The 27,231-nt window shown below is 40.8% G+C and overlaps 1 protein-coding gene across 3 annotated transcripts; it reads right to left on the bottom strand.

The window, feature by feature from the left end:
• Positions 1-358: 358 nt before the first annotated feature.
• On the bottom strand, positions 359-26,963 carry dpf3 (double PHD fingers 3). Of its 3 annotated transcripts, XM_080881873.1 has the most exons (12): positions 26,838-26,963; positions 16,351-16,511; positions 13,926-14,033; positions 10,982-11,115; positions 10,497-10,592; positions 10,177-10,249; positions 9,738-9,779; positions 8,767-8,904; positions 8,505-8,633; positions 3,698-3,810; positions 3,310-3,391; positions 359-3,167 (listed from the first exon to the last, which is right to left on the bottom strand). In XM_080881873.1, exons 1-12 carry the CDS (start codon positions 26,867-26,869, stop codon positions 3,100-3,102), a joined length of 1,176 nt encoding a protein of 391 aa, XP_080737999.1. In that variant the 5' UTR covers positions 26,870-26,963; the 3' UTR covers positions 359-3,099. The 3 variants fall into 3 exon arrangements, with proteins under 3 accessions (XP_080737999.1, XP_080738000.1, XP_080738001.1); XM_080881874.1 differs by lacking the exon at positions 9,738-9,779; XM_080881875.1 differs by lacking the exons at positions 359-3,167; positions 3,310-3,391; positions 3,698-3,810 and adding an exon at positions 3,819-6,288.
• Positions 26,964-27,231: the final 268 nt, after the last annotated feature.

Genomic DNA, 27,231 nt, shown 5'->3' with positions numbered 1-27,231 from the left:
TATGACTATCTATCTATATAATATAATCATTGATGAGAGTGGAAAGTGATTTCATAAGGTGAGCATTCATTTGATACTACTGGAAAATGAGTTTATTCTTCTGTCACTGCTCACCGTAGAGTATTCATACACAGAGGGTGAGAGACAGGAAAGCAGCAATATGTGATGGGGAGGACATGTTCATATTAGACACAGTCATCTTGGCTAGTACTTCAATGTCTAATTGTCAGTTTATGTAAAACAGTTCACTGGAATGAGAGAGTATTCCCACAGGAGAAATTGGAAACATGTCTGCTACTGACCGGGCTATTTTCATTATATGCTTAATATACAAGCAAACAAGAATCAAGCTCTTTATTTTAACACAATAATGAAACATTTATTTTAACAAAACATCACACATTTGGATCACTGTAGTTGATGGCATCACCCCCTCTTCCCCACCCAAAAACACCGTACATGACATTTGTGTAAGGAAGACGCAAATGATATTGAAAACTCACCAGAGAAAAGCACAGTGAAACCCTCAGTGTGTTAATAATGTGTCTATGCTACCTCATGATTGTCAGTGGAAACGTGTTATCAAATACAAACACATAATAACACAAAACACAAATGCAAAATGTGATATCCTGTCAGGAGAAGCACACTATGTGTACTTTGAGGATCATTTTCTCTTTTTCTCATTTCTTCTCTTGAGGTGTTTCGTTTTTGAGAGTCAACTTTTTTTCATAATATAAACAGTTTTCACAGATTTTAGTGCTCAGTCTAACATGGAACCAAGTAAACATTAACCTTATTCACACAGCTGTACAAATGCAGCACTCCCAGAATATATTCTGTTTTTAACTGCATACAAAACACAGGACACAACAGTATATGCTGCTTCCTTGAGAGATAATAATGTATGAAGGTTTCATTATAAACACGTTGCATTGGAAAATTTACACGAGTGGTTCCCAAACTGTTGGAAAGGCCCTCTATATGGATGTTCATTTTGAAAGATGTCTTCACCCAAATGAAAGAGCATGCTGCCAAAGCAACAGGTGATGGTATAAACCTGACCTTATAGAAATGTTAGACAATATGGAGCCTAAAAAAACTAGCAGAAAGCAAAGTCTGATATAAAAAAAAAGATGATAAGAGTGGACAAAATCTGGAAAAAAACTAAGAAACGTGACTTTTTGAAAATCTTCACCCTGGACGAAGCTCCCATTTTCAGTGCCTTGGATGAAAGGTCAAAATGCATAGAAAAGGCTATGTTTATCAAAATACCTGTGTATGTATGGGTAGTTAGAGTGAAACAATAAAAGCTGAACATTTTTCAAAAAATAAAGGCTGTTCCATCAAAGCTTAGAAAGAGCAACTACTTACTGCTGACCAGTCCACAGCATTGGACTTCTAAGCACTTAACCGGACAGGCAACACTGAAAGACTTGAGTATAATAAGAAATGGATTGGATTGCTGTCTGATGAAGAGTTATAATCAATCTCCAATTAAAGATATGATGTATGGTTAGAGGCTAAAATCACAATGCTAGTTATTGAACCTTTTTCACAGAAATCATTTTTAATTAAGCCTTGCTCCTAAATAGAAGATGTTCATTATTGTCATTAGTAACATATCCATTTACCTTCTATGTCAAAATAAATTGATAGCTTAGCTTCAGCGTTTTAGTTGTGGCTTTGTAGGCATGATGGTATTGATTAAACCCTTTTTTTGGTGTTTTTTCTTTTAAAATGAGTGGGCTGAATAGCTTAAAACGTTCAATCAACTCATGGAGTTAGCATGAAATAGCTGGCTAGCAGCAGCTGCTAGTGAAGTTATTTTTTCAGACAAAAACCAAATTCAGCAAAAGTGTAGGAAAATAAATTGTTTAAACTGTGATATGTGAATCTACCACTGCAAGCGTTCCCTTCAAATTAACTATAAAAAACAGAAGGATTAATAAGGAATTGTTTAAAGAACAAAAGTGTGCTCTGATGCTAGCAAGGCTAACGATATTCAGGTTAATGTCAAAATTTACTGAGAAGAAAACCTGTAGCTCTGGCTCATTGACATGTCAGTCAAATAAAGTATGAAGTTGTATTCTTAGCTCACTGAAGATGTAAAATTTTATTTTTAATGAGAAATTTCAGGTATTTATTTAATAAAATGCAATCAGTCTATAATTTGGCTGGGAAGTAGGTGATAGAAAAGGTTTGGGAACCACAGATTTACAGATGAAATTTAGATGAATAATTTTTTAATTCTACTTTTTAAAGTATTTCACCATTAGTAAGGTGTCCTACTGAGCACCACAGTATCCTGGTAACTGAACGAATACAGAAAAACAGACGTGGCTATAAAGTCACTACGCTCCAAAGGGAATGATAGTGGAGGCTGTTTTATCGCCCCATTTCCTCTTAACGCAGGATATAAATTTCACCAAGCTTGACAAAACCTGTGAAAGATGGCATAACTAATACTGAGTCTGTCCAGATGTAAAGTGGGAATGTCACTGTAAAGTCTAAACATAGCAGAGGAGTAGAGCTGGAAGGAGAAATCTAAACAAACATTAGTCAAACTCACTCAAGGTTCCCCCACTGGAGAACTTAAGCTACAAGGGAAGGAAGTGATGCAGCTTCAGCAAATACTTTAGGAGAAACACCTTCCAAATCATACTCAAATAAATCCAAATCAGGGGGGAAAACATGCAGAAATGCAGTTAAAATAAACGTGTACTTCACATGCATATGTTCTACACCGTATTGGCCATTATCAATCTTGCTTTTGCTTTTTGCTGTCTGCTGAGAGGTGAGGTAGAGAAACGAGGGAACAGCAGATCTGCTGTTAGCTGACTTACGCTTAAGATGGCGTATGGCATTTGCATCTGTGAGTGTTGCTTGGCTTTATGAGAGGTAGAGGATCTCTGAGCCTCACACGGGAAACTAAGCCCTGAGCCTGCTAATGCACCGGAGTGTGTATCTGTGGGTATTGTGTGTGTGTGTGTGTGTGTGTTGGGTTGTATCTGGGAGAAAGTATATGTCAAACAGTAAGTGCATCTGTACAAATATATATATATTGTGTTTACATGTGCTTTAAAAAATGTGTGTCCTTTATGCTTCTCCATAGGCTGAGGCCTTGTCTTTTAACAAGTCCAAACACAAGTGACAGCTCCAGCTTCCTGTACAGAGAGGAGAGAAGGAAAGGTTGAAATCTTTTCCATATATAGACTTTGCCTGTAGCAGCTTTCAAACATATAATATAATAATATAGCACCACTGATGTACACTAAAAGCTGTCAGAGTGGCTTTCGGCTGCGGTACCTTCAGGAGGCTGGGTCATCGGTGGCTTCAGGCAGTACATGTGGTATCCTCTGTCACAGTCATCGCAGAACAGCAGCTGGTCCTGCATGAACACACAGTCACTGTCATTATTTTATACAATACATTATAAAACAGGGGCTTGCTGGTTGCACATTGCATATAAAATTAAAATCTTAATTAATTTTTACAGACTTTCAAATTTTTTTGCGTACTTGGCTCCATATAATTCTATATCTACACACAGATAATTTAATATGTATTATTTCTCTGATAGGCTGCACACAAGCTGGTGAAAGGTCATTCCACAGCTTCACAGCCAATTCAAAGTGAGAGCCGACATTTCTGGAGACACAAAGGTTGGCACAAGGTTTTCCTCTGTGATACATACATCATTTTCTGAGGTGCCACAGAGGCTGCAGGACTTGCACTCGATGCACTGCCACTGGTATGTCCTGACGGCCTGCATCATGTTCTCAGTGAACTGCAGACATGTCGGATGACCTGTGTCGGGACGATGAGACAAAGACAAAGGGAAGCAGGGGCAGGAGAAGTGGATTGCCGAAAAAAAGTTTACAAACTGTTTTGGAGTGATTTTAAAGTGGATCTGTTAAACTGATTTCTAGCTTTATATTCTTATTCTCTTATTTTGTGACTCACCTAGCAGCTTTGCCCAGTAACAGTTACGTGTTTTGAATTAATTTTAACACTGGCCATCTGTCTGGTGATTGTGAAGGCCAGTGAGTTCATTGTCATGTTCAAACAAACTCCGATCACTGATTAGCAATTTGTGACAGCACATTATCCTTCTGGATCAGTAGATGGGTACACTGTGGTCTTAAAAGCATGAACATGTTTGGCAATAAGATGGCAACTGTACTAAGGGGACCAAAGTATCCCATTTGAATGTCCAAGCAGAATTCAACTCATCAGACCAGGCAGCGTTTCTTTCAATGGTTCTGTTTTCCAATTTTGGTAAAGTCATGTAAATTCTACCCTAACTCTCCTGTTCTTAGCTGACAGAAGTAACACCTGGTGTGGTCTTCTGCTGTTGTAATCTGTCTGTTTCATGGTTTGATGCTTTGTGTGATGGCTAGGACGGCTGTGTGGGAAAATCCCAGTGGATCAGCACTTTCTGAAATACCCACCATGCACCATGTTTGGCACCAGCAAACATGGCGCATTCAAGATCACTTTAATCCCCTGTCTTCCTGAACTTTAGCTGGTTGTGTTGTCTACGTTAATGGAGTGGCTGTAGCTCAGCAGGTAGAGCAAGTCATCCACTAATTGGAGGGTTTTTGGTTTGATTCCCGGCTGCTCCAGTCTGCATGCCAAATTGGACAAAATAATGAACCCAGAGTTGCTCTCTGAAGCATCCAACAGAGTATGAATGTTAGATAGAAAAGCATGTTGTTGTTTCTGCTCTACTCAGGTAGATTAGAAAATCCCTATATAAAAACCTTTATCATTTACATATTGGACCGGGTTGTTGACCAGGTGTACCTAATAAAGTGGCCAGTGTGTGTCCTTTTGCCGCTCTCCAGGTGGTTTTGCTTTTTATGTTTTAACTTTCATTTCATTTGCCTTTAAATTGTTTTTAGTTCATCCAAATGCGTTACATTTCGTTTTAGCTGCTTGCTGTGTAGCACATTGACCAATGTCTGCTGTGTTTAAATGTGCTATATATATATAAAATGACTTGGCTAACATTGTGAAATATTTCCTCTAATGTGATCTAGTTCACACACAAAAAAAGGATTTGACTCTTCACCCAGATGGCTGCGTGTTTCTCTGTCTTTGTCTTCTATGACAGTGTTGACAGTGTATACAGCAAGTGATTATATGACATGAAAACAAAACACATGGAATCATGTGTGCACAGTTAAACACAGCCGAGACATATTTTATCCTCTTCTGGTAAAACTACAACCATGACAACACAAAAAGAAATATGTAAAGTGGTCCTCTTGTTGCCTGCCTTAATAACATTGTTTTTTGTAGCCTGCCCACATCATCACAGTTATGAGAGGACAGTCATAAGTACACTGGTGTCAATGGGGTATCAATGAGCCATATGCAAGGGTGAACTGACATATATCTGGACTGGGAAAGAAGCCCAAAACACTGATCGCACTGATCCCTCTAAGCCTCATGGGTAAAATAACAAGGAATGTGACCTGTGTAGATATTTGAGTTACTGCCGTCCTCACAAATTACTCTAAGGAATTGCAGTTGAGAAGAAATCCGCTGAGACACTTTTAACAGACATCCTGTTGGCTTAAATGGACAATGGAGTGGTGACTGGCTCTTACCTCGCTGCTCACTGTCCTCTTTAGCTAGTGGAGTGACTTGAGAGTCCAAGTGCCTCCCTCCCCCATGTCACGTGTTCATTTTACCATGGAAAAGTCATGTTTTTAATTCCTTAGTCCGTAGTCCACAGCGCTATCAACGTTTTTGGTCCAGATTTAAGTGGCATGTAGCAAAGATGTATAGTTTGTTATATTGATTATCTGATGCAAGCAAAGTCAAATGTAAGGACATTTTTATTTATTTATTTTTTTGTTTATGAAAAATGGAAAATGGCTCAACTGTTGAAAAATCCACGAGGATGGTAAAAAAATATATGTTAGTGTGTCCATGAGAAACAAATTCCCAAGCAGAAGCATATGTGAATATATATCCTGCATCCTTTCCAAGACACTTTCCAGAAATGTCTTCACTGTGGTTTTCTGCGGTCCATTATGTGCCTCATGAGTCTTTCATTGTTCCCTCAATTAAAACTTTAATGGCAGAAGGCTCAGCTAGTCAAGTTGTCCCATTATTAGCTGTCAGCAACTACATCACTGTCTGAGAACGAAATATCTTCCAACTCTGCATCTTCAAAGCCATGAAACGTGGAGGCCTCGCTGTCTGACGCGCTGCCGAACAATTCTTCGAGAGTGCTCCGCTTCCTCCCATCCTTCTTCGCTCCTCCTCTTCCAGCTACCATGAAAACATCAGCATCAGAGCAACACAGACAAGGCCACACAGTCTCCCAGTTGTTCTAGCACACTCTACCGTAGTAAGACAACATCTTGCTTGCTGAAATGATTCAACCAAAGGTTTTTTGCTGAGATATCCAGCAGATGCCGTTTTCGGCTAGTGTGGGAAACAAAACGGGGGGAAAAAAGGGGGAAAAATGCAGCCACATGTGCCAAAGGATAATGCATGAAAACTGAGCAACAAAAGAGTGAAAGCATGTTGTCTAAAGGCAGAGGTCTTTACTGATGAACGAGGCTGACATGGAGAAGCATGCAGGATGGAAGCAAGCGGCAGATTCTGCAAATTCGTATGATTCTTTCCTGTGGTTGGCTCTCAGTTCTTATGATCTGAAAGGCTCATTGACAACCCCATTGAAGAGACACTTGAAAGCTTTTATTGCACACCAAAAGCATCTAAATCTACATTATCACCTGAAGGTACAGATTTGTTTGAATTTTTGGGGAACTTGTTCTGAAATATAGAAGGACTACATTAAACTGGGTAACAACATGTACCTCCCCTCATCTCCCTCCTAAATATATGTGTGTAATTTATTCCTTTATATTTGATGCAAACTTTTAAACTGCATCACATCTGTGGCCGATAGAGAAACACAATTTAAATCTGTGTGGCAAAGATAAACATCGCAAGAAAGCGAGAGATACACATGAACAAGATCGTGGACAAAAAGGAAGTAAAGAGAAACAAAAATGAGATGTGTAGTAAGACTTAAAGTAAAGTATGAGTCTAGCAGACAACACATTTCTGAAAAATCTCCACTGTCATTCTTACCTGCAAAGAGAGATCAATGAAGTGATTGATACAACTCACACACAGCTAGAGGGCAGTTAGCTTAGCTTAGCATAAAAATGTAGAACGGGCAGGAGCGGTGGGGTTACAGGCTCTTTCATGAGGTAACAACATCTTACCAGCACACCTAAAGTTCACATTTTGTTTTGTTTTTTAAATCTGTTTAAAAACCAAAAAGGAGATTTTGTTATCTCTGAACCAAACGAGGCTAACTGTTCCTTTTAAATTGGACTAAGCTAACCTAAGTGTACTGTGTTCTCATGAAAGTTTCTGTAACTTGCTGGAGTTTTTATGAGATGGAGGTGTTAGCCGATGCCTAGCCCCAAACACAAAGGGTCATGTGCTGTTTTTGCCATGCCTTGCCAGGGTTAAACCCTCCCAACAATATAGCTTCAAGTGCTCATGCCTACCCTCCATGGCAAGGTAACAGCACATGGGCAGCCTAAGCTTATGGAGAGGGGGGCAGGCTTAAGACCACCAGGTGGAGGACAGTAATGGCAAAGCTGGAACAGATGGGACTTTCAGGGGGTGAAGCAAGTGCTCATCACCCACCAGGGACACCATGTAATAGATGCATAAAACCTAACCTTATGCATGGTATCAAATCTCATACTTCAGTATTTACGCTTAACTAATAAAAAAAATAGTTTCCACTTGAGAAATTTTATTGTCTTTCCACTTAAGTCAGTGGGAACAAAGTTGGAAAACAACTAGGAAAGCCAGTTAAACTCCAGTTACTGAGCTGTTGTTGTCACATACGTACAGAGTTTTCTTAGAGTTACGTACATTCGTTAGAAACTTTATTAGCAGGCACACAAATCTGGCTGTGAGCACAGTAGCCATTCCCACAAGTTGCTGAAACCTTCAGGTTACAAAACACAAGCCAACTGGAAGAAAGTTGGCTTAAAGGAACGATGGTCGTAAAAGGAATAATGTGGGTTGTTTCAGGCAGAGGATGAACTAAGAGGTGGCATAAAGGCCCAGTGTTTGATAACAATTTTCATTCTAAAATACGAATGATACAAAGCTACTTTAGTACAGACAATGAATAAAAATATACAGCTGGAAATGAGCACAAATGGTCCCCATTAACTTAGTGTTAAGCTTAGATGGTGCAAACTGTATATGAACAGACACATGAGTTGTATCAATACTTTCATGTCACTCTTGGCAGAAAAGTGAATGGGCACATTCTTAGTACGCCTTCTTGCTGTCCTACTGAAATCACTAATATGGCATTCACTTTTTTCTACTAAGTCTACTGGAGGGATTATATAACTATTGCAATTCAATCAATTAGTGCTTAGGCAAATACAAAATCTCAGGTTTTCACATAAACCATCTATGACCAGTAAGTGAGGACTCACCAGAACGTCCGCAGTCAGAGCAGGACACCAGCTCCTCTGCTTGTCCTGTTTTCCTGTTGGAGTCCTGGTCTCCCAGGCAGAAGTCACAGTAGTCGTTGGGGATAACAGCACCATCAGGGCCCTTTTGAGCTGTTAGCAGGAGAAATAAGGGGAATGGTCCACGAGCTTCCATTCAGTCTGAGCTTTCGTAAGTAAGTGCAAGTTTTTGTGACCTGGAAATATCCCGTTAATCAGTATGATTAAATACCAGCCAGCAACTTACGTTTATGGTTCTCTGAACTCTGAGGAGAAGACGGAGCCATCTCTGGTTCCTTCTCCTCTTCTCCCTCCTCCTCTGCCAGGTGAGTGTGTGTGTAATGGTAGCTCAGGCCAGGCCGGTTCTTGTAGCGCTTTCCACACACTACAGATTTTTTTTTTTAGATCACAGGAAAGTTAAAACCATGAAAACTGCACACTGTCAGGTGAAAACATCAGTGTATGACACTGGTCTAAGTTAGTTGCTGTGAACACCTAGAGAGTCAGTGGAAGACGGTAAGGCGGAACCTCTATCTGCGAAATAACTACAACTATTTGTTGCTAAGAAAATGTTTCCTAAGGTAAATAAGTGGAACTATAGCAAAGTTAAAAGAAAGACAAAGACTTAAAAGAAAAATCATCTCATTTATTTATATTTCTATATATACATAGAAGTATTTTATAAGCAAGTTTATTGAAACTTTTAACGCTGACCTAGACTTGTTATGATATTTTCATGTTCATTTAGGATTTTTTACATGGGTACACTGGCCTTGTAGCCATTATAGACGTTTCTCATTACACAGCTCTCTGGTGCATTATTGATCCAGCTATTTCAGCCTTAACAACAATTAACCAATCAATTCTATTTTCAAATATATAGAAATAAATCAAACCAGTGCAAACACTTATCTAAGAATCGCACACAGCTATAGAGAAACCTATTAAGCATGCACCCCTTAGATGAGCTGGTGTTTAAGCATCAGTTGGCGCATGCTTTGCAACAAGCAAGCATTGAGGCATTAGGTTTACTGTTAGCATCATGCAGTGCTTGCACAGGGATGCCTAGACTACCTTAAAGCAATTAAAGCATTGCACATATTCAGAGCATTAGCATTCAGTCAGTCAAGGACGCCAAATGCCCACTAGCAAAAAGGCCATTCATAAAGACAGCTCAAGAAGCTCCTAGAAAGACAAGATGGAGACAGGTTAAGATACCTTCTTCAGCCTTTTTTGAGTTATACTTTTGTTTGTATCTATCTGGAACAGAGAAGACACAAAAGCAAACAATATCGGAAAGACAGAACAAGACACAAAAACGAGGATGAAATTCATCTGTCTGAGGCTCAGTCAGTATCTCTAGCCACAATTCCCGCGGCAATCCATTACTGAGGAATTCTGTCCAAGTACGAAAGTGGCATGCTGGTCAGGTCTGGATTAACAGCAAACTCTTTCTTCATGCTGCAGAGGACTGCTCTTAGCAACAGAGAGAGGGCTTTAAAATATATATATATATATATTGATACACGTGTTTTTTCTCTTAACAGCCAGATCTCAGGAGAACACAGTATCTCTGCTCTGAGAAAACACAGTGACTGTAATCGCACCGATTGCAGGATGGTACATGTACAAAGAATGAAGTTTTCTTTGCCCTTACTGTCACAGACATAAGGTTTATCCTGGTCCTCGATGTTAACGGGTTCTGCCCTTCTGCGGCTCGAGCCTCGGTTCTGAAAGGATACACAAGACACTCGTGATCATCCATTTATTTCCTCCAACACAAGTTAAAAAAAAAAGCTTACTGTATCCTATAATGCTGGTAAAGTATTCTGCTTTCAGGTTGATGGTGGTGTTGAGTCTTAACTTATTTGGATTTTGTACTAATGTGACAATTTTTCTGTATTGTATTCTGTATTGCATTACAATTCAAAACACACACCGTCATATATAAATCCTGTTTTTGCTTTCGACACTCACTTTGCCTCTGTTTCTGTTCTTTCTCTTCGGAGTATCGAGTTCAAAGTCTTCATCGTCATGGAAGCCATCCCCATTTTCCTCTGCCTCAAGTACTCTCTGCAGAGTGCAAATGCAAACAGAAAGACAGGGGTTAGACAGAGGTAGCATTAGGTCTCAGGAAGCTGGAAATATATAGATACAGACATATTTACAATTCTCCTGGTTAATGTTTGATTTACTTGTCAGGGGGTTTTCATTGTCATTTGTTGCAGGAAGACATCAAATCTACCTGGCCAATTTTCAGGGAAAGTTGGTGGAGAAACAAAACTTGAGATGCTGCTGTGATTTATTGAAAAAAAAAATCCATGTCTTTACACTGGCTGCACCTCAGAGAAGAGTGGAGTTCGGGCATTGGCCAAATAAGATGTCAAATGAGACGCATACATGAAGTTAAAGGGACCCCTACTGGTGACATATACTAATCTTCCTTATCTTATTAACCATACCTGTATTTCTAGCAATGTCTCATCTTCCTTACTGAGGTTGTTTTTTTTCTCCAGCAGGTTGTCCCCCCTTAGTAGGGCCTCCAGGGCTGTGGCCTCCCCCGGTGCCCCCTCACGCTTTGGAGCCAGTTCTGCTTCTGAAGAGAGAAGGCGAAGGAGGGAATGACAAAAAGGAAACAAAGACCACTTGAGGTGGCATGTGTATGTGTCTGTGTATAGCAAGGCAAGTGTGCATCAACCTGTGTGTTTTAATCCCACTTTTTCATCCCGGCATTTCGTACTAAAGTGGCTAAAAGCTGTTAACCTGTGGTCAGGCAGAAAGGAGCACTTGGGGTGTAAGGCTGCTATAAGTAAAGCTCTTATGTGAATGCATCCTTTCACACTGCACCTCGTGCTTCTCGACACTTACAAGTACAACTGTACAGTATAAATCTCCTGACAGAACCACAGTGATGCTCAAATCTATCTGTAGTATGCTAGATTAAGCTACTAAACTGAAAACATATATTCCACCATAAGAAGTCGCCTGTGAGCCATGCAGCTCATGTCGGCCTGTGCTCTCCAGGCTGCCGCTGGTAAGATAAAATCATATAATGATGATATTAAAGAAAAATAGAGTGACGGCATTTAAAAGTAAATATATCTTCCTATAAATACAGAGGAAGAAGAAAGAAGAAAGAAGCTCTGTGGTTACTTACACGTGTATTTAGTTACATTTTGCCTAAATGCCTCAAAGTCATTCGTTAACAGGTCGTCTGGTCCATTTATTTTATTTATCGTTTTATTATGTGAGGTGCAGTTGTGGTAATTTAGCACAGATGGTAGGTGACAGAGTTTAATGATTATCATCGGGGTGGACGAGGTTTTATGAGGAAGGAGGGAGCTTTGGGAATAATGAAAAGCAGGCTACCAGATCCAACATCAATAAAAGATAAGACAAGCGTGCTATGGGAAGGAAATTAGCCAAATACATATATTTTTAAAAAACACTCACTGCTTTTAAGCCTGTAATATTTCTCATATATCTCATTCTTCTTTATTTCTCCCCCTATCTAATCTCCTTCATCGTTCCTGCTTTTGCTCTGTTCATTTCCACAGAGACGAACTTGCTGCAGCAGCCCTGCCTCTTTGTCCTCTCCTTTCATCTCTAATACCAGGATGAGAGCCGAATGAAACTAAGGCTATGATAAGAAAAGCAGGGAGCGAGCACAGCTGCTGAGGATGTAAGACACTTATTGAATACAGAGCTTCTGTACCTCTGCGTCTTCCCTCCTCCTCTTCCTCCTCCTCTCATTTGTCTTTCTGTATGCTATGACTTTGTGCTTGCACTGCCTCTGTGTTTTCTTCATTCAACCACCACTCTGCCTCCCCTCCCCAGCACATACATGTTGTCCTTTACTTTGGTCTCTTTTGACAACCTCCTTCCTGTACATGAAACCCACTTTCCTCCTCTAGATTGTCCTTCATTCGTGTCTTTACCTTCTTTTTTGGGGCTAAAGAACACATTGCCTCATTTAATACATGCATGCACAAGTTGCCTGGATTTAAATTCTTAGGTGTGCATCAATAATTTCACATGTAAAGTCCAGTTTACTCATCTTCAGCCTGTGAAAGCAGTTGCACAACACCTTTTTTCCCTCTGGAGGATCAAAATAGGTGACAGAAAGAGGTTTCTGGATGTTTGAAAGAAGTGGTCCCGATGAAAGATGCTGCTGAGTTGCTTTGTGAGATTTTGATAGTGACTTCACAGTCAGGATATCTTGGCTTCTACACAGATCTCATGTGTTTTGTTTTAACCTGCTATATAGAAGACTAGTTGAGAGGACAGAAAAATGGTTCCTGAAACCCTAACATGAGCTGGGACGTGAAAAAGGAAAAGCGAAACTCTACAAGAACAAGGAATTCATATGTGGCATGGCTTCTGTGTATTCACAGAGACAAACCTCTCTGCTCAGGAAGCATTAAATAAACATAAAGCATTTTGCAAAAGCCCACGAGGGGAGAATTCACATTCTTCTGTTTTGTTATGATAGACATCTGGTCCAAACTACACAATAGGATATCTCAAAAACAAAAGACAAGAATTCTGCACTTCTACTCTCGGCGTCCGAAAGTTTTGCATGCCTCTTTAACTACAGTGTTACCTTCTCTAATTTCTTCTGTTTTTATGCAAGCTTGTTGGTTGATGAGCTGGTTAGCTGTAGCTTTTGTTTTTTTGTTTTTTTCTTGTTGTTTTTTTTTCCTCATCAGAAGGACTCTCTGTCCTCATCTTGAAAGCAAAGCAAGTCATTCTTAGCGGAAAGCTCCAGAGTATTAGATTGCATCTGGAAGACAGCAAGAGGGGAAACAATAGAGTAGAAAAGCAGAAACAAAGACTTGCCTTCATTCCCCTCCTTCACAGGTTCCTGGGGGCATTCCTTTTGCTAAAATCCCAACCCACCCGTTATAACACACACTCTGTATGCATGCATGGATGCACACACTCATAAGAGAGAACACACTTCCACCTCATAGGACTCACTTACATTGTTATGCCTCATGGACAAATGATTATAGAGGCCCAGTTAGGGTGCTTCTGTGGTGCAAAGGGCAGCAAGAGTCGTGTGTGTGTGTGTGTGTGGGGGGGGGGGGGGGGGGGGGGGGGGGTATTTGTGTGCCTATGCATATGTGCGCCTATAGCCACAGAACAGAGAGAGAGGCGGCATTGATTCCAGGGAGAAAATGAACCTGGAGACCTGGTAGGAGAGACGAGCTAACCCGAGCCAGATGGCCAGACAGCAAGCGTGCGCAATAGCTACATGCAGATACCCAGCAGCACAGAGGCCACAAATAAAACAGATGTATTTATGTGACGGCATGAATAAATAAAATAAAATGCATTAAAGTAGGCTCCGTTGCGTAACTGTGGGTCTTGACTTTCACTGCATGGCTGTGCTGTTTGTCTCACCTAGTCGAAGCTCACACAGGCGGAGCTGGGGATCCAGGGGAGGGTGGAGTCGCCTCTTCTTTCTCCAGCAACGAGCGGGGTAGGTATACATCTGTCCTGCTGCCTGGCCTGGAAACACACACACATACACACATATGTATCCATATATATGTACACACAGAGAGTCACACAGGCACACAGGAAGAATTTTAACAACCACTGGCAAGCATACCATTTTAACAAACCTTGCATTGAGCTCTGCAACACACAAACACAGTAATGCACACAGAGACCTGGTCTTTCCTGACACTTAATATGTTGCAATATGATTTCAGTAGTGCTCAGGCACTACCCCATATATTCAGAGGGGTCCAGCTCTTGTGATCAAATTCTAGAGACTATGTATCACTCGCAAGCTAAAATTGCAGCTCTTTGAAGACTTTTAATGACATTTATCTGAGAAGTACCAAAAGATACATCAGTATGCTAATGTTGAGAAGATGCAGTTTTACTTTTTTCCAGTCAAATGCTGTTTGTTCTCAAACCCTAATCGTATTCCACCAATAGCCACGTAGGAGGGAGAGATGAAAAACAGGGGTTTTAAGTCTGCATGAGCGGTGAATAAAAATCAAGAGATGGAGGGGGAGGGATAAACCTAGAATAAATGCATATAATGTGACTTAGGTCTGCCACAAAGTATAGGGTGTGGCCTGAAGGGCTTTGCATACAAGATGGAGAGCAGGCTATTTGTGTCCAGCTCCCAGTAAATAGCAGATTGTTCCCTTTGCCTTTACAGAAGAACCAGATGTGCACAATGCATTCTAACTGCTTAAGGATAAATCAGCAAACAGTAACTCGGGGAATATACAAAAGATGAGCTGGCAGACTTTTTTTTACTGATGGAGGAAATCCATTAATTCATATTTATCAGTGTTTTCTGATATATGTTTATTAACTTTCCTGCAGCGAGTTGGGCAAGAAGATTGATACCACTCTCATGCCTGTGCAGTGAAGATGAAGCTCCAGCATGAGGCTGTTCATCTTAGCTTAGCGTAAAAACTGGAAGGCAAAAGCTAATAGCTAGCCCAGCTCTAAATTCACCTACCAGAACTTGTAAAGCTCGCAAATTAACATGCTATATTTCACAGTCATTTCCTGGAGTCTGCACTGGTTTCCTGGCAGGCTCATTTCAATATTCCCTGAGGAGTGATTGTTTCTGGCCAAAAAATTAATCCAGCAGTAATTCAGACTTTTGACTTTTGTTAGCAGATATACTGTATCGGTGAGTGAGTTGTAGACTGACTGTTTGTATATTCATAGTCAAGTCAAGGGAGCTGTTCTTCCTTCTTTTCTTAAATCTGAGAAAGTAACTTCTTTCTGGCCAAAATCATAATTCAGATCCCAAAAGCAAACAAATAATGTGGTTCTTTTTAAAGTCTTTTTTTTTAGTTTAAGTTCTTTCAGCTCCAAAAAGAGTTACTGTAGCTTTATTGGCCAAAAAAAGGTTTATTATAAACATAGTGTGCCATGTCACACAAAGCATAAACTACACTCACAAGATTTGATGAAGTTCAGTTAGTTGATATGTAATATCTCCTAGACACCGATGATACAGGATTTTTAAGACGAATACTAATGCTGATATTTAGTGATTTAAAAATCCAATAATCTGATATGTTGGTCGATATTTTTTTCTTTCAGACACACAAAACAAGAACAGATTTCCTTAACATTTGTTAGGGAAATGTGACTGCCCAGTCTGCTGAGAGCCTGATAGGGATGTTGCAGAGCACCCTCTGGACAAACTATGCAAAATAAAAGCCGTTTCTCCTGTCTGTTCACTTTTTGAAGTATTCATTTATCAGATGGTAAAAATGTCAGTACTGATAGATCAGACCAAGGCTAATATCAGCCGAAAATATTGGCTCATTGATAAATTGGTTGGGCTCTAATATCTGCCAACTTGTAGCTATAGAGGTATAACCATAGCCCAGGTACTTTATTCAAGATATTTTTTTAGTTGATTTATTTTAGTAAGAGGAAGACATGCACCAAATGGCCTGGGGCGGTTTCAAGTCTGGGCTGCTGCGTTAGCCTCATGGCATATGGGTTATTTGTTTAACCCAGTGAGTTAAATGGTGCACCTACTCAAGAATGATTTTTATTTTTTTATTCGTGAATAGAGCCTGATCAGGTCTTTACATATGACATACTGTATTTAGTGACTAAAAAAATCCACACTAGTGGCAGTACAGATTAGAAGTTTACATTTTTACTACTGTTTGCATTCAGTGCTGCAGCCAGTAGCTGTAGCCTTATGTTGAATTTTTAAACGAGAGTGACATCAATCATCTCCCTGAAGCAAAAAAATGCAGATATCTCCAAATGCAGACTTAATGAATGAATAACTTTTGCTACATTTTTCAACCTTTGCGGTGTTTCTCACCTGGCTGACGTTGGTGCTTTTCCATCCAGATGTAACAGTTGTTCTGTGCCACACCGGTTTGTGAGTCCAAGAAGGGCATGCGCACGCTGCGCTCTGCACAGAGTCGGGCATTGTAGTTCCTACAGTGTTCGATGGCCTCCTTGTAGAACTGGTCGCCAAGCCTGTCCACAGAGAAACACGAAGAACATGTTAGGAAAACAGGCACACACAGCTTTGATTCCAGTGTAATCCATCAGGTTTGTTAGCATTAACTTCTACATCAACTGCCCCATTCATTCAACATCTGAATTAAATGCATTATATGTGGCTACTGAGTCACTCACAACAACTGTTTATATCTTATTAACTAAATGCTAACATTTGTGGATCTTTAACGCCACTAGTATAAATTGGATATCAGCTGGGTGTTAGTATAATACAAAAACTTGTTCTGGCTTTACAGCATAAAGGCAGCTGAACTGAAAGTGATTGGCATTAGAACAGTGAGGACAAATATAACAGGAAATGATTAGGAGATGAAATGTTTCATGCTGTCAAATTTGTAGATGACTAAGTGTGCCACAATGAAGTCCACACGACAGATGTGCTATAAACAGATGTGCATCGACTGATAAGAGGATACAAATCAGGATGTGAACCATCAATAACCTACACAGTCCCAGTCTCACAGCAGGATTTCTGCAGCTAAGATCATTAGAGTCAGAGAGAACAAACCAAGATTTATTTGCTTCCCTTAATGATTAAGTCTTTCTTAAATGAGACACATGTAAAAGAGACTTTTCTGTTTAGCATGAAATCCCTGATCATTTAATCCAATGCAGCATAATTAGTGTCAAGGAGGTTGTTTTCCATAATGCCACAAGGACTTTCTGTTGCTAGGCTGGAACATATTGAAAGCAGCAGAACAGCGTCAGTTTTTCTGTTTATTTACATATCATAGTCTATCTGGCTGCCTATCACCCGTCTCTCTGACTGGCCAAGCTAAGACAGGCGGTCTGTGGATACTGCGCACAGATATGTAAAGAATGCCAAGCTGGACAAAGACCAGCTCTCTGGTCACACTGAATCTCACAAAGATGTGCAGTGTTTGGAGATGGAGGTTGCAGAGGGTGAAGGAAGGAGGGATGGATAGTGGGAAGGGAGAAGGGTAAGAAGTGGAGTGACTAGCAGTGGAGCGTGAACCAGGTAGTGCATGCATAAGATGAAGGAAAAGAGGGGGTGAGTGTCACATAAGAAGTAAGAAGGGGGTGCCTACTTTGTAAGAGCAAAGAGGACATAAATAGGAATAGGAAGAGAGAAAACTGAACAATCGGACATGTGTAGAACAAATGGCAGCTGCATGTTTTTCATATTTGTTAAATGTGAACCTCAACTTTGGCTATACTGGTGCATCTGGACAAGGATGTTTTCCTTGTTTTACTCCCCACATGTTGCATCTGCAGGGAGAACAAAGGCTCGTCTAAACCCAGAACCCTCTTTACTGGGTTTGACCACACGTCACAGTGTAGAAGGAATCATGCAAATCTGTACCTTTAATTGCTTGGTGACCTTTTTGGCTCTCAAAATTTAGCCCAACAATTAGCTTTAGAGGGTATAGTTTTGTAGAATGTAAATGCAGTAACAGAAATGGCTTTTTATGGGAGGCAAAAAGTCCTAGTGGAAAACATATCACATGTCTGGAAACATACAAAGGACTGTTGTGTCCTATATCTGGATGCACAGCACTGCCTGACACACGCACTTCAGGTAAATCATCACATTTAACTCTAGTTATTCGTGTTATTAAGGAATGATAATTGCAGAAATGCCACTGAAATCCCATCAAAGCTCACTGTGAATTGTAAAATGGCCTGTATTTGTATAGCGCTTTACTAGTCCCTAAGGACCCCAAAGCGCTTTACACATCCAGTCATCCACCCATTCACACACACATTCACACACTGGTGATGGCAAGCTACATTGTAGCCACAGCCACCCTGGGGCGCACTGACAGAGAATTAATTGTTATCAAAAGTATATTTAATCTAATCCACAGTGCTACAAAAATGACTTTGGATTAATGTCAGAGAGAAGCAGCTCCTTTCAGAAACAGGCAGCCAGCAGAAACTCCAAGATTGCTACCAGGCAATAAACAGTCCAACAAGTGATACCCATAAGTCCACAAATATAAGTCAAACTGCTGTTTGTGTTATAGATTTCTCTAACTCAAATCTGCTGGTGACTGTGGACTGGAATTCGTTTATATCAGGAATAATTCTCTTCATGTTGACTAAGGTTTTTGTGCAGAGACCTCCAGAAATGAGGGATGCAGCTGGTGCTTTTTGTGACACGTGTTTTTACAGTATGAGACCAGCAGTCACAGTGATCCACTCAAATCCAAATCTCCAGAAGAGACTTCCTGTCACATAACTCATGTTCCCAGAGGTAAAGTGTTATCTCTGCTGTCACTATCAGTTGGCTAGATTGAATTGTGTGTGTGTGTGTGTGTGTGTGTGTGTGTGTGTGTGTGTGTGTGTGTGTGTGTGTGTGTGTGTGTGTGTGTGTGTGTGTGTGTACCTACGGGTATTTCTCCTCATCCTTCCTCCCTCATTTTTTTCCCTCCCCCGTGTCATCCCATATTGCCTGTACGTTTCTGTCCCGTTTCCGACAACAAAGCGTCTGCATAACCTCCCCGGGCGGCTTCATAAACTCTTACGTAAGTGAGTGTTCGTGCACAGCTCGTTTGCCTGCTGTGCATTTGTCTGTGTGTTGTATTCATTACGTGAGAGTAAATAGTGTATGAGGATGCCTCCGAGACTTCTGTCTGCGGCTTGCGTGTCCTGAGACATTCTTACCCAAACTTGATTTGACTATCCTCAATTGCTCTGTGCTCCAACCGTGAGTTAACTGTATGGCTGAGTGCACTGATGGAGCTTATGTAAGGCGAGTTTTGCATGTCAGGGAACGCATTCCTCTTGGACACCAGCTTCCTGGATACTGATGGAATCTGCAGTTGTTAAGTGTGTTTTTGTGTCTGTGTGCACCACTACGACTGTTTCAGCTCATTCCATGCTGGCACAAAAGAGCTGTGTATACAACAGTCAGTATAGGTTTCATTGGTCTTGGATCACTATTTCATTCTATACCTATAGGCGCAGGTAGGTCTATCGGTAAAAGCTTACAGAGGTAAAGAACATTTCAATCCCATCCTTTGTTCTGTGTTTGGACATCAGGGGCTATTGCCCTCACAGGTACCCATTAATGATGTATCACAGTTAAAGGGAGACATCATTGAACAGTTGAGGGGCTAATTTCATTTGCATTCAGCTCAAGGCGAGCAAACAGGGTCTGACACGCACACATGCTAGAGAAGGAAGTCCAAAAAGGGCTAATGAACGTTATGAATATTTAATGTGGTACTCAGTCCTTAGCCAAGGGGGGTGGAGGCTCCATTAATCAGCCTTTGTGTTTGGATATCTCCTGTCATTTCTCTTCATCAGTCTTACTCGTATCTGTCACTTTCTCTTCCTCCTCGGTGAATTGAATATTTAGCCACTGAAAGAACTCATCAACAGCAAAATAAATCACTGTCATCCGTCTCTTCACATTTGTGTTAATCTCTCAAGACTCTCTGTTTTCTTGGTGTTTTGATCCCATCTCAGTTTGCTATAATGTGCTACTGTATCTCACAGCCGATTATTTGCTTTGTTTTTAATAGTCTTTGCATTTTTAACACAAAAAGAAAAAAAATTGGCCCCCAAAATTTAGACCTGTGTTCTCAAATGTGAACATTTAACACTTTCGTTCCCATGTGTGATAAACTGCCTTTACTTATTATCCAAACCTGTTGACTTGAAAAAATAAATTCTATTCTATTTTATTTATATGGTGCCAATTCACAACAACAATCACACGACCACCTATGAGGAAGCACTTGGTGACAGCGAGAAGGAAAAACTCCCTTTTAACAGGAAGAAACTCATGGCTCAGGGATGGGCAACCATCTGCCGCGACCACTTGGTGGTGAGGGGAAAGAGAAGACAGCAGAGAGACAGGACAAAAGACACACTATGAGAAACAGAGCAAGAGTTTAATAATAACTAATGATTAAATGCAGTAGTGGTATATAAACACACAGAGAGTGAAAACAGATAAGCGAAGAAGAAGTGCTCAGTGCATCATGGGAAGCCCCCAACAGCCTAGGCCTATGCCCCTGCAGCATAACTACGGGATGGTTCAGGGTCATCTGATTCAACTTTAAGCTTAATTGTTAAGTTGCATTAATTTAACAAGGGTGAGTTATACTGGCTTGTAAAAGTTAAAAGCACTTTAGTGCTTAGTTTAACAATTTTTCGCAATAAATAAACTCACAAAACGACATTATGAATGGTCACATAAAATAAGAAAAGTGTCATGTGCCATAGACTGACAGTCTGTCCAGGGTGTACCCCACCTCTTGCCCTATGACAGCTGGGATAGGCCCCCTTCCCGCAATTCTGTTTTGGACAGGTGGAAGAAAATGGATGGTAAAATTAATGGGCTGATTTTCTTCTGAACACAAATATGAGAAATTATTGCATCTGCTAACATGCAAAAATGCTTTTTGTAGGTGAACTCCAGCAAGCACCGACTAATATAGTTCCAATTCTTAACCACAAAATGAGACCCTAATTACAGCATATTAAACTGTCTGAGCCTGCTTTTGGACGGAGCGTTTGTGTGTCTGGGGGCAGGCATGTTTGCAGGTGTGAATGCATAGCAGATTAAACTGTTGCTCTTTCACTACAGTTATTTGGAATTTTGAGATGTAGGCAGCTCTTTATCACACTAGTTTATAAACTGGGCGGATATCAGTCATCAAGGCCAACAAGGCCAGGTTTTTAGTACACACTATATGGACAAAAGTATTGGGCTACACCTTTTAATCTTTGATTTCTGGCATTTTCAGTCCAGTTGCCACAGGTATAAAATCACACACCTATCCACAAACATTACTGAAAGAATAAAGAGTTTACTGAATCTGAGCGTGGTGCTGTAGTAGCATGTAGCATTGCAAAGTGGAAGTGTTAAGGAACACAGCAACTCAACCACAGCATGAAGTGGCAGACCATGTAAAGCAGGGGTCGGCAACCCTGGACACGCCTGCCACAGCTGACACGCCAAGGGTTAACTGATGGCACAAGCTGGACTGGCCATCAGGCAAGATGTAACGGTAATGGTATAAACAATGAAAGGTGGTGGATTGGCCAGATGCTGGCCGGTGTGTAAAAATAACTCAGTTGTTTGGTGGTGGCTATGGCGCAGCTCCCAGAGGCCAGCAAGTGGATGAGGGGAAATGGGAGGCAGGTCCGAGTGTCAGGTGAACTGAACTTTGGGTAAGAAGTTATGACCTGCAGTCTATCTGGGTCAGATATACACCAAGTTTAGGTGTAGTTTATTTTCGTTGTGCTGACTTTACAGTCAGTTACAATAACTCGTACTGTGTGCTAGCTAGCATGACGGAGTTTCTATACACCTGGGTGGGTGCTATGATGTTACTGATAGTGAACTTTATTTTATTCATAAGGTTAGTTAGTAGAGTTGCCAACCGTCCTGTAAAAAACAGAATCGTCACATATTCAGAGAAAATATTACGCATTTCGTATTGAGCTGAAAAGGAACACAGTTTGTCCTGGACTTCAGCTAGAATGAAAGAAAAGACACAAAGCTGGAGTTATTCTGTGTCTTTTCAGCAGCACGTTTAAGCTTGATCAGCTGTTGTTAGAATTGATTTAATATTAATTTCTAGTATCAGCTGATGTTTGTTGGAGCCACAGCCGTAAAGCTTCTGGTCATGATATCGGTTTGGATATGTGGTGAGAGGGAAACATGAAGATGAAACCAGGAGATGTCCTTACTGAATCATCAGAGCTGGACAGGTGATGGAGAAACAGGTTTACCTTTTAGGTGACATGAATGAGTTGAAGGGAAGTTATGAACTGTTTCTGAGAGACAAATAACACCAGGATCCTTTTCTATTTAGCTGACAGCTGGTAATTGTGCAGGGGCGGGTCTAGAAAAGTTTTGCCAGGGCTCCAGGTAGGGCACAAACAGGGAAAGTGGGGCACAAAGAAATACTTTTCTTTCTTATTCTCATTTAAAGTGTCTGGCTTTTATTAAATAATTATCTGAATCTTACAACCAAAGTTTTTATCTGACGTAAAATGTATAGAAATCATACATATACCAACAATACTGGAATCCACAGCTGTGCGTGTTCATGGAGCTTGCATTTTCACCTGCTGGACATCACTACCTGACAAGTTTAACTGTCTTTAGAAAATTACAGAGGCCTTATTGACAGTATTTGGCTCTACATATCTGTGTGAGCAGATTTTCTCTCACACGAAGAGTGTCCTCAGGTAGCCATCTGAATGCTGGACACTCGGGGACCTGTGCCTCTGAGTGGGAGAGGATAGATCACATTAACATGTGTGTCTCTGTATTAACAGAGATACACATGTTATTTTTCTTATCATTGTTGTGAGGAGACCATAAATAGCATTTGCATTTTCTGTTTTACAGTTCATTTGAATTCTTGTTATGGATAAAAAAGTGTCTTTTTTTTGTTTCAAAATAGCTGATAACTTTTTGCTGATAGCTGCAAACATCTGCGAACAAATATCATTCTATAAAGTTTTTCTATATAGTCTGTAACTGTTAATATAGAGCGTTATTAAATTTATTGCTAATGCAATCATATGGCACATTGACTTCTGAGGAGATTTTAGATGGCACTCATCATCAGAAAGGTTGCCGACCCCTGATGTAATGTTACAGAGCGAGGTCATCGACTGATGAGGCTCATAAGTTACCAACAATCTGCTCACTCAGTAAATTCAGAGTTTCAGACCTTATCTGACATTAACATCATCACAAAGACTGTGCACTGGTAGCTTCACGGCAGGCTTTCCATGGTCAAGCAGGTGTCGTGTACAGGTGACCCAATACTGTTATTCACATATAGGAGTATAAGCGGTTCATCAATACAGACCATGGCATGCAATTTTTGTTTTTATTGTTGTTTTTTGTTAATTATAGTTTAAATGAGCAGCTTCTGTACTGTATTGGAGCAGTATATTCACTGATTGGTAATTAAATGATGACTTATGTCATGGACTATAACAGTATGGCATGTTTTCTGAAATATTTTTTCCACTTCGCAGTACAGTACAGTTGTGGCATTTGCAGTTCAATAGATAAAAGTCTTGAGTTACAGGAAAACTGAACAATCCTGCAAAAGAGACTGTGTCAAATACTTTAGAGGTGGAGCCCTGAAACATGCAGAACTGTTTAAATGTTGTGTGCCTGGACGCAAGTCAGAGGTAATGGAAAGCTGTATGGGCAATGCTTTCACAATACAGTAATTAGGATGATCTCTGTAACATTACACAGATGCATCTTTCTAATAGACTGTGCTGGACAGTACAACATATACACAGCATCTCGAAGGAAAGTTAATAGCATTAGGGAATGCTGGAGGTTAACCACATATTGAGCAAAAGATGGTCAGAGGAGATCAAATCCAGTATAGGAGTAAGTAGGAGCCCTAGGGGGATGTGTGAAGCGGGGCAACAGCATGTGGGTACTGATCGGCTTCTTTGTGTAGCACTTTGTAGGTCGAGCAGTGTGAAGCATAGAGAAGGGAGACGGAGGAGGAGGGGCCAAGGAGGCAGAATGGGAGGGAAAGGGGGTGGCGGGGTACAGGGTGGGGATTCGATATGTCCTGGGGCACACGTGTTCCCTTTCAAATCCTGTCACACTCATTTTTCTCCCAAACACACAAATGACCGTACACACGAGCACATTCATGCACACACACACACACACACTCCTGCCTGTACGCAAACAGACACACAAAGGGAGTAAAAGGGAAAGGTGCAAAGTGCAGTCTGAGGTGGAGGGAAGAAGGAGAGAGGCAGGGCAAACAGCTGAAGAGGAAAGGGTGTTGCAGAAGGGGGGAAACCCTGAATTAGATGCTCTTGCTGTTGTTTTGCTGAGGGATGGGTGGAGGACCAGAGACACCAGAAGTCAGGAGAGGTGAAGGAGTGGAAGGTGTAGACATGGCTTGACCCATACGTCATTTCAACTCAGCATGAGCATTACTGGAGGAAATGTGGAGGATAAAATGTTTGTCCAACATAAAAGATTCTATTTTGTATTGTAAAGGATACCACATGCTTATCTCTCAGCTCTCCAAAGTCTCACATATACCCATAGAGAGAGAAAAATGTTTCCATGTGCAGAACATGGAAAAAAAGAAAAAGCATTGATCACTGCTTGGAGGTTCCCATTTAAAAAAAAATGTTCCTGTCCATTTAATTGTCTGTGCCTGGAAACCATTCTATTCCCATTCCCTGAGCTCGGATAGACAAAGGCCAGGGTTCAACCCAGCGCTCAGAGTGTAGTATAAATGTATGCAGCAGGACTAAATGCAGCCAGACAGACACCCCTCCACCCACCTCCATCACTCACTCACGCTCCCTCTCACAAGAACTGGGGGAGGGGCGCACGTCTACGCAGACATGCAAAAAAAACCAAAAACCTCACAATAAAAATCCACGACCCCAAACACACTGACAACCCTACATCTCTCTTACATTTCCTCTAATCTGAGTTCAAGTTCTCTCAATCCTTGTGCAAACACAACCAATCCACATCCCACCTGAGCTCTTTGGTTTTTATTTACAAATCCAACTCTAATGAAAGAAGGTAACAGGCGCGATATGCACATCTCTACATATGAATCGCAGCGCTTATTTGAATACTTCTCATGTCGGCTTCTCATTATCCCACCCGGCCTCCCAGGATTCAATTACCAAAAGTCTTTTTGAAAATGAGAATTTGAGTCAGTCGAGGAAAATATGCATTGCTAAACATGAGCGAGCGAGTCCACAAAGCCAGACATATTTACTGCCATGTTCCTTATGGTTATAATTCATCTGTCAGAGCTGGGCACTGACAAGAGAGCAGGCTAGATTATTACCACGTCCTCACTGAGCGCGCATTATTAACGTGCCACATCCTGAGTACGACTCAGAAGTAAGGCCTTTTGTTTCAAACACAGTAGACTCTGTCTAAAACGTAGACCGCGACTTTACTTCCCAAGGTTGTAACTCACATGTTACTTGATATTGGGTCTTACATTCCAACACATTACACTTGACATACACTTTTCATTACAGTTGCCTCTCATATTTTGCTCTGAGCTTATACTAGTATGTCTGTTGTGGTAGGTGGGGTCCTGTGTCCATATGCATATCGCTTTCCCTTTTTTGCAGATATTAGATTGGTGGGGGGTGTCTATCTGAGAAAGCCCTGCTGCATGCAAAGGGCAGATGGGACTCCCTCCCTCCCTCTGCCCCAGCATCAGCCTGTCTTTTTCTTTTTTTTTCTTCTTTTTTTTACGTGTACCTCCGTTAACAGATGGACCCAGCGAAACACTGAAATACTGGGACGCTCTCTAATCTGCTGCTCTACATGCACACAAAAGCAAACACATATACCTTCATTCCCTACAGCCTAATCTGTTTCGGTACAACACAGAAGCATTAAGTCCCCCCCCCCTCCTCCACACAGTAACCATGTATGACATGTTTCTGTTTGTCAACAACAACAAAAACAACAACAATAAAGAGCTCTACAAAATAAGAGCATCATTTCAGAATCTATTTTAAGGGACCCGCAGCAGCATTCCGTTCAAATTAATAAAACACTTGCCTCTTGCACAAGAAACTGTCAAACACTGCGCATTCCACATGACCAGTGGTAAACATCTGCCGTCAGCCAGCAGCAGGGGCGGGGGGGACATGCATTCTGTGATATAATGAAAGTTGGTTTTATCCCCTAAATCTTTACTCTACTTAGGATCACATCCCATTAACCTTTTTTTAAACCCATGCTCATATACATTATTTTTCTACAAATGCATTTTCAAACCGCCAAGATCGGCTTTAAGCAGTTTATTCCTCCACGCACACAAATTAAAGTTAATGTAATAACCTGCTGTGCGTGAGCTTGTCAGGCTCAGACAAGCACGAGTCGCGCAGTGGGAGCTTTGTGTCAGTACTTGCATTATATTAACTACACAAATATCCCCGACAAGGAGCGCAGGCAAACTTCTGACAGACGAGGTTTTTTTTTAATTCTATTTATTTTTAAAAGTGGAATGTCCGCAACTTTATGCATAAATGAAACTGAATGTAGTCATTTGCGCGCGGACTGGTGATGTTTTCCGTTCGCACACCGTGCATAAGTGCATGCTTTTATATTCGTATTGCACAATACAGCAACTAGGCAACGGTACCTGAAGATACGGAGACTGCCCAAGTATATACTAAAGGTGTTAAATGTTAGACTTATTTAAAAGCGCGTGTAATCCCCATACAGTCATAATAGCTCGTTACATTCATCTTACACGATGCAGTAATTTCGTTAAAATAATAATAACAAAAAAGAAATGTACTTACGATTTCAAAGGATTATGAATGACAGTCGCCATCTTCCTGTAGGACTATAACGTAATATTCCAAATCTCGGTGTAGTTTGGGACCCTTATGAAAAAAAGAAAAAAGAAGAAAAAAACAGCCAATGCGGTCCTGTGCGCTGTGCTCCCTGCCAATACAACACCAGCATCAGGACTTTAGGCGTGGCTTCAGATAAATCTGTCAAAATGAATGCCCCAGACCCCAGATTGTGATAACACCATGAAATTAACTTGATTTAGCCTTATCATTGAAAACCACAACATGAATGCTATATAGCATGGGATACTATTACAGTCTCACTTCTAATGTTTTTTTATTTTTATTTATTTATTTGGGGGGGGGGGGGGGGGGGGGGGTTGAGGTTTTAACGGCTGGA

Source organism: Rhamphochromis sp. 'chilingali' (assembly GCF_963969265.1).
Source record: "Rhamphochromis sp. 'chilingali' genome assembly, chromosome: 5".
In the NCBI taxonomy this organism is placed as follows: Eukaryota; Metazoa; Chordata; class Actinopteri; order Cichliformes; family Cichlidae; genus Rhamphochromis; species Rhamphochromis sp. 'chilingali'.
The sequence above is the reverse complement of the archived record's forward strand: the minus strand, read 5'-3'. Positions and strand labels throughout refer to the sequence as shown.

What these genes read in the sequence shown, in the direction of transcription:
- dpf3 (XM_080881873.1), bottom strand. Translation starts at nt 26,869, where the DNA reads ATGGCGACTGTCATTCATAATCCTTTGAAATC. An exon ending in AGAACAGAAACAGAGGCAAA is followed by an intron (nt 10,250 to 10,496) that starts GTGAGTGTCGAA and finishes GTATCCTTTCAG; the next exon opens with AACCGAGGCTCGAGCCGCAG. An exon ending in CTCTGACTGCGGACGTTCTG is followed by an intron (nt 3,811 to 8,504) that starts GTGAGTCCTCAC and finishes GTCCCGACACAG; the next exon opens with GTCATCCGACATGTCTGCAG.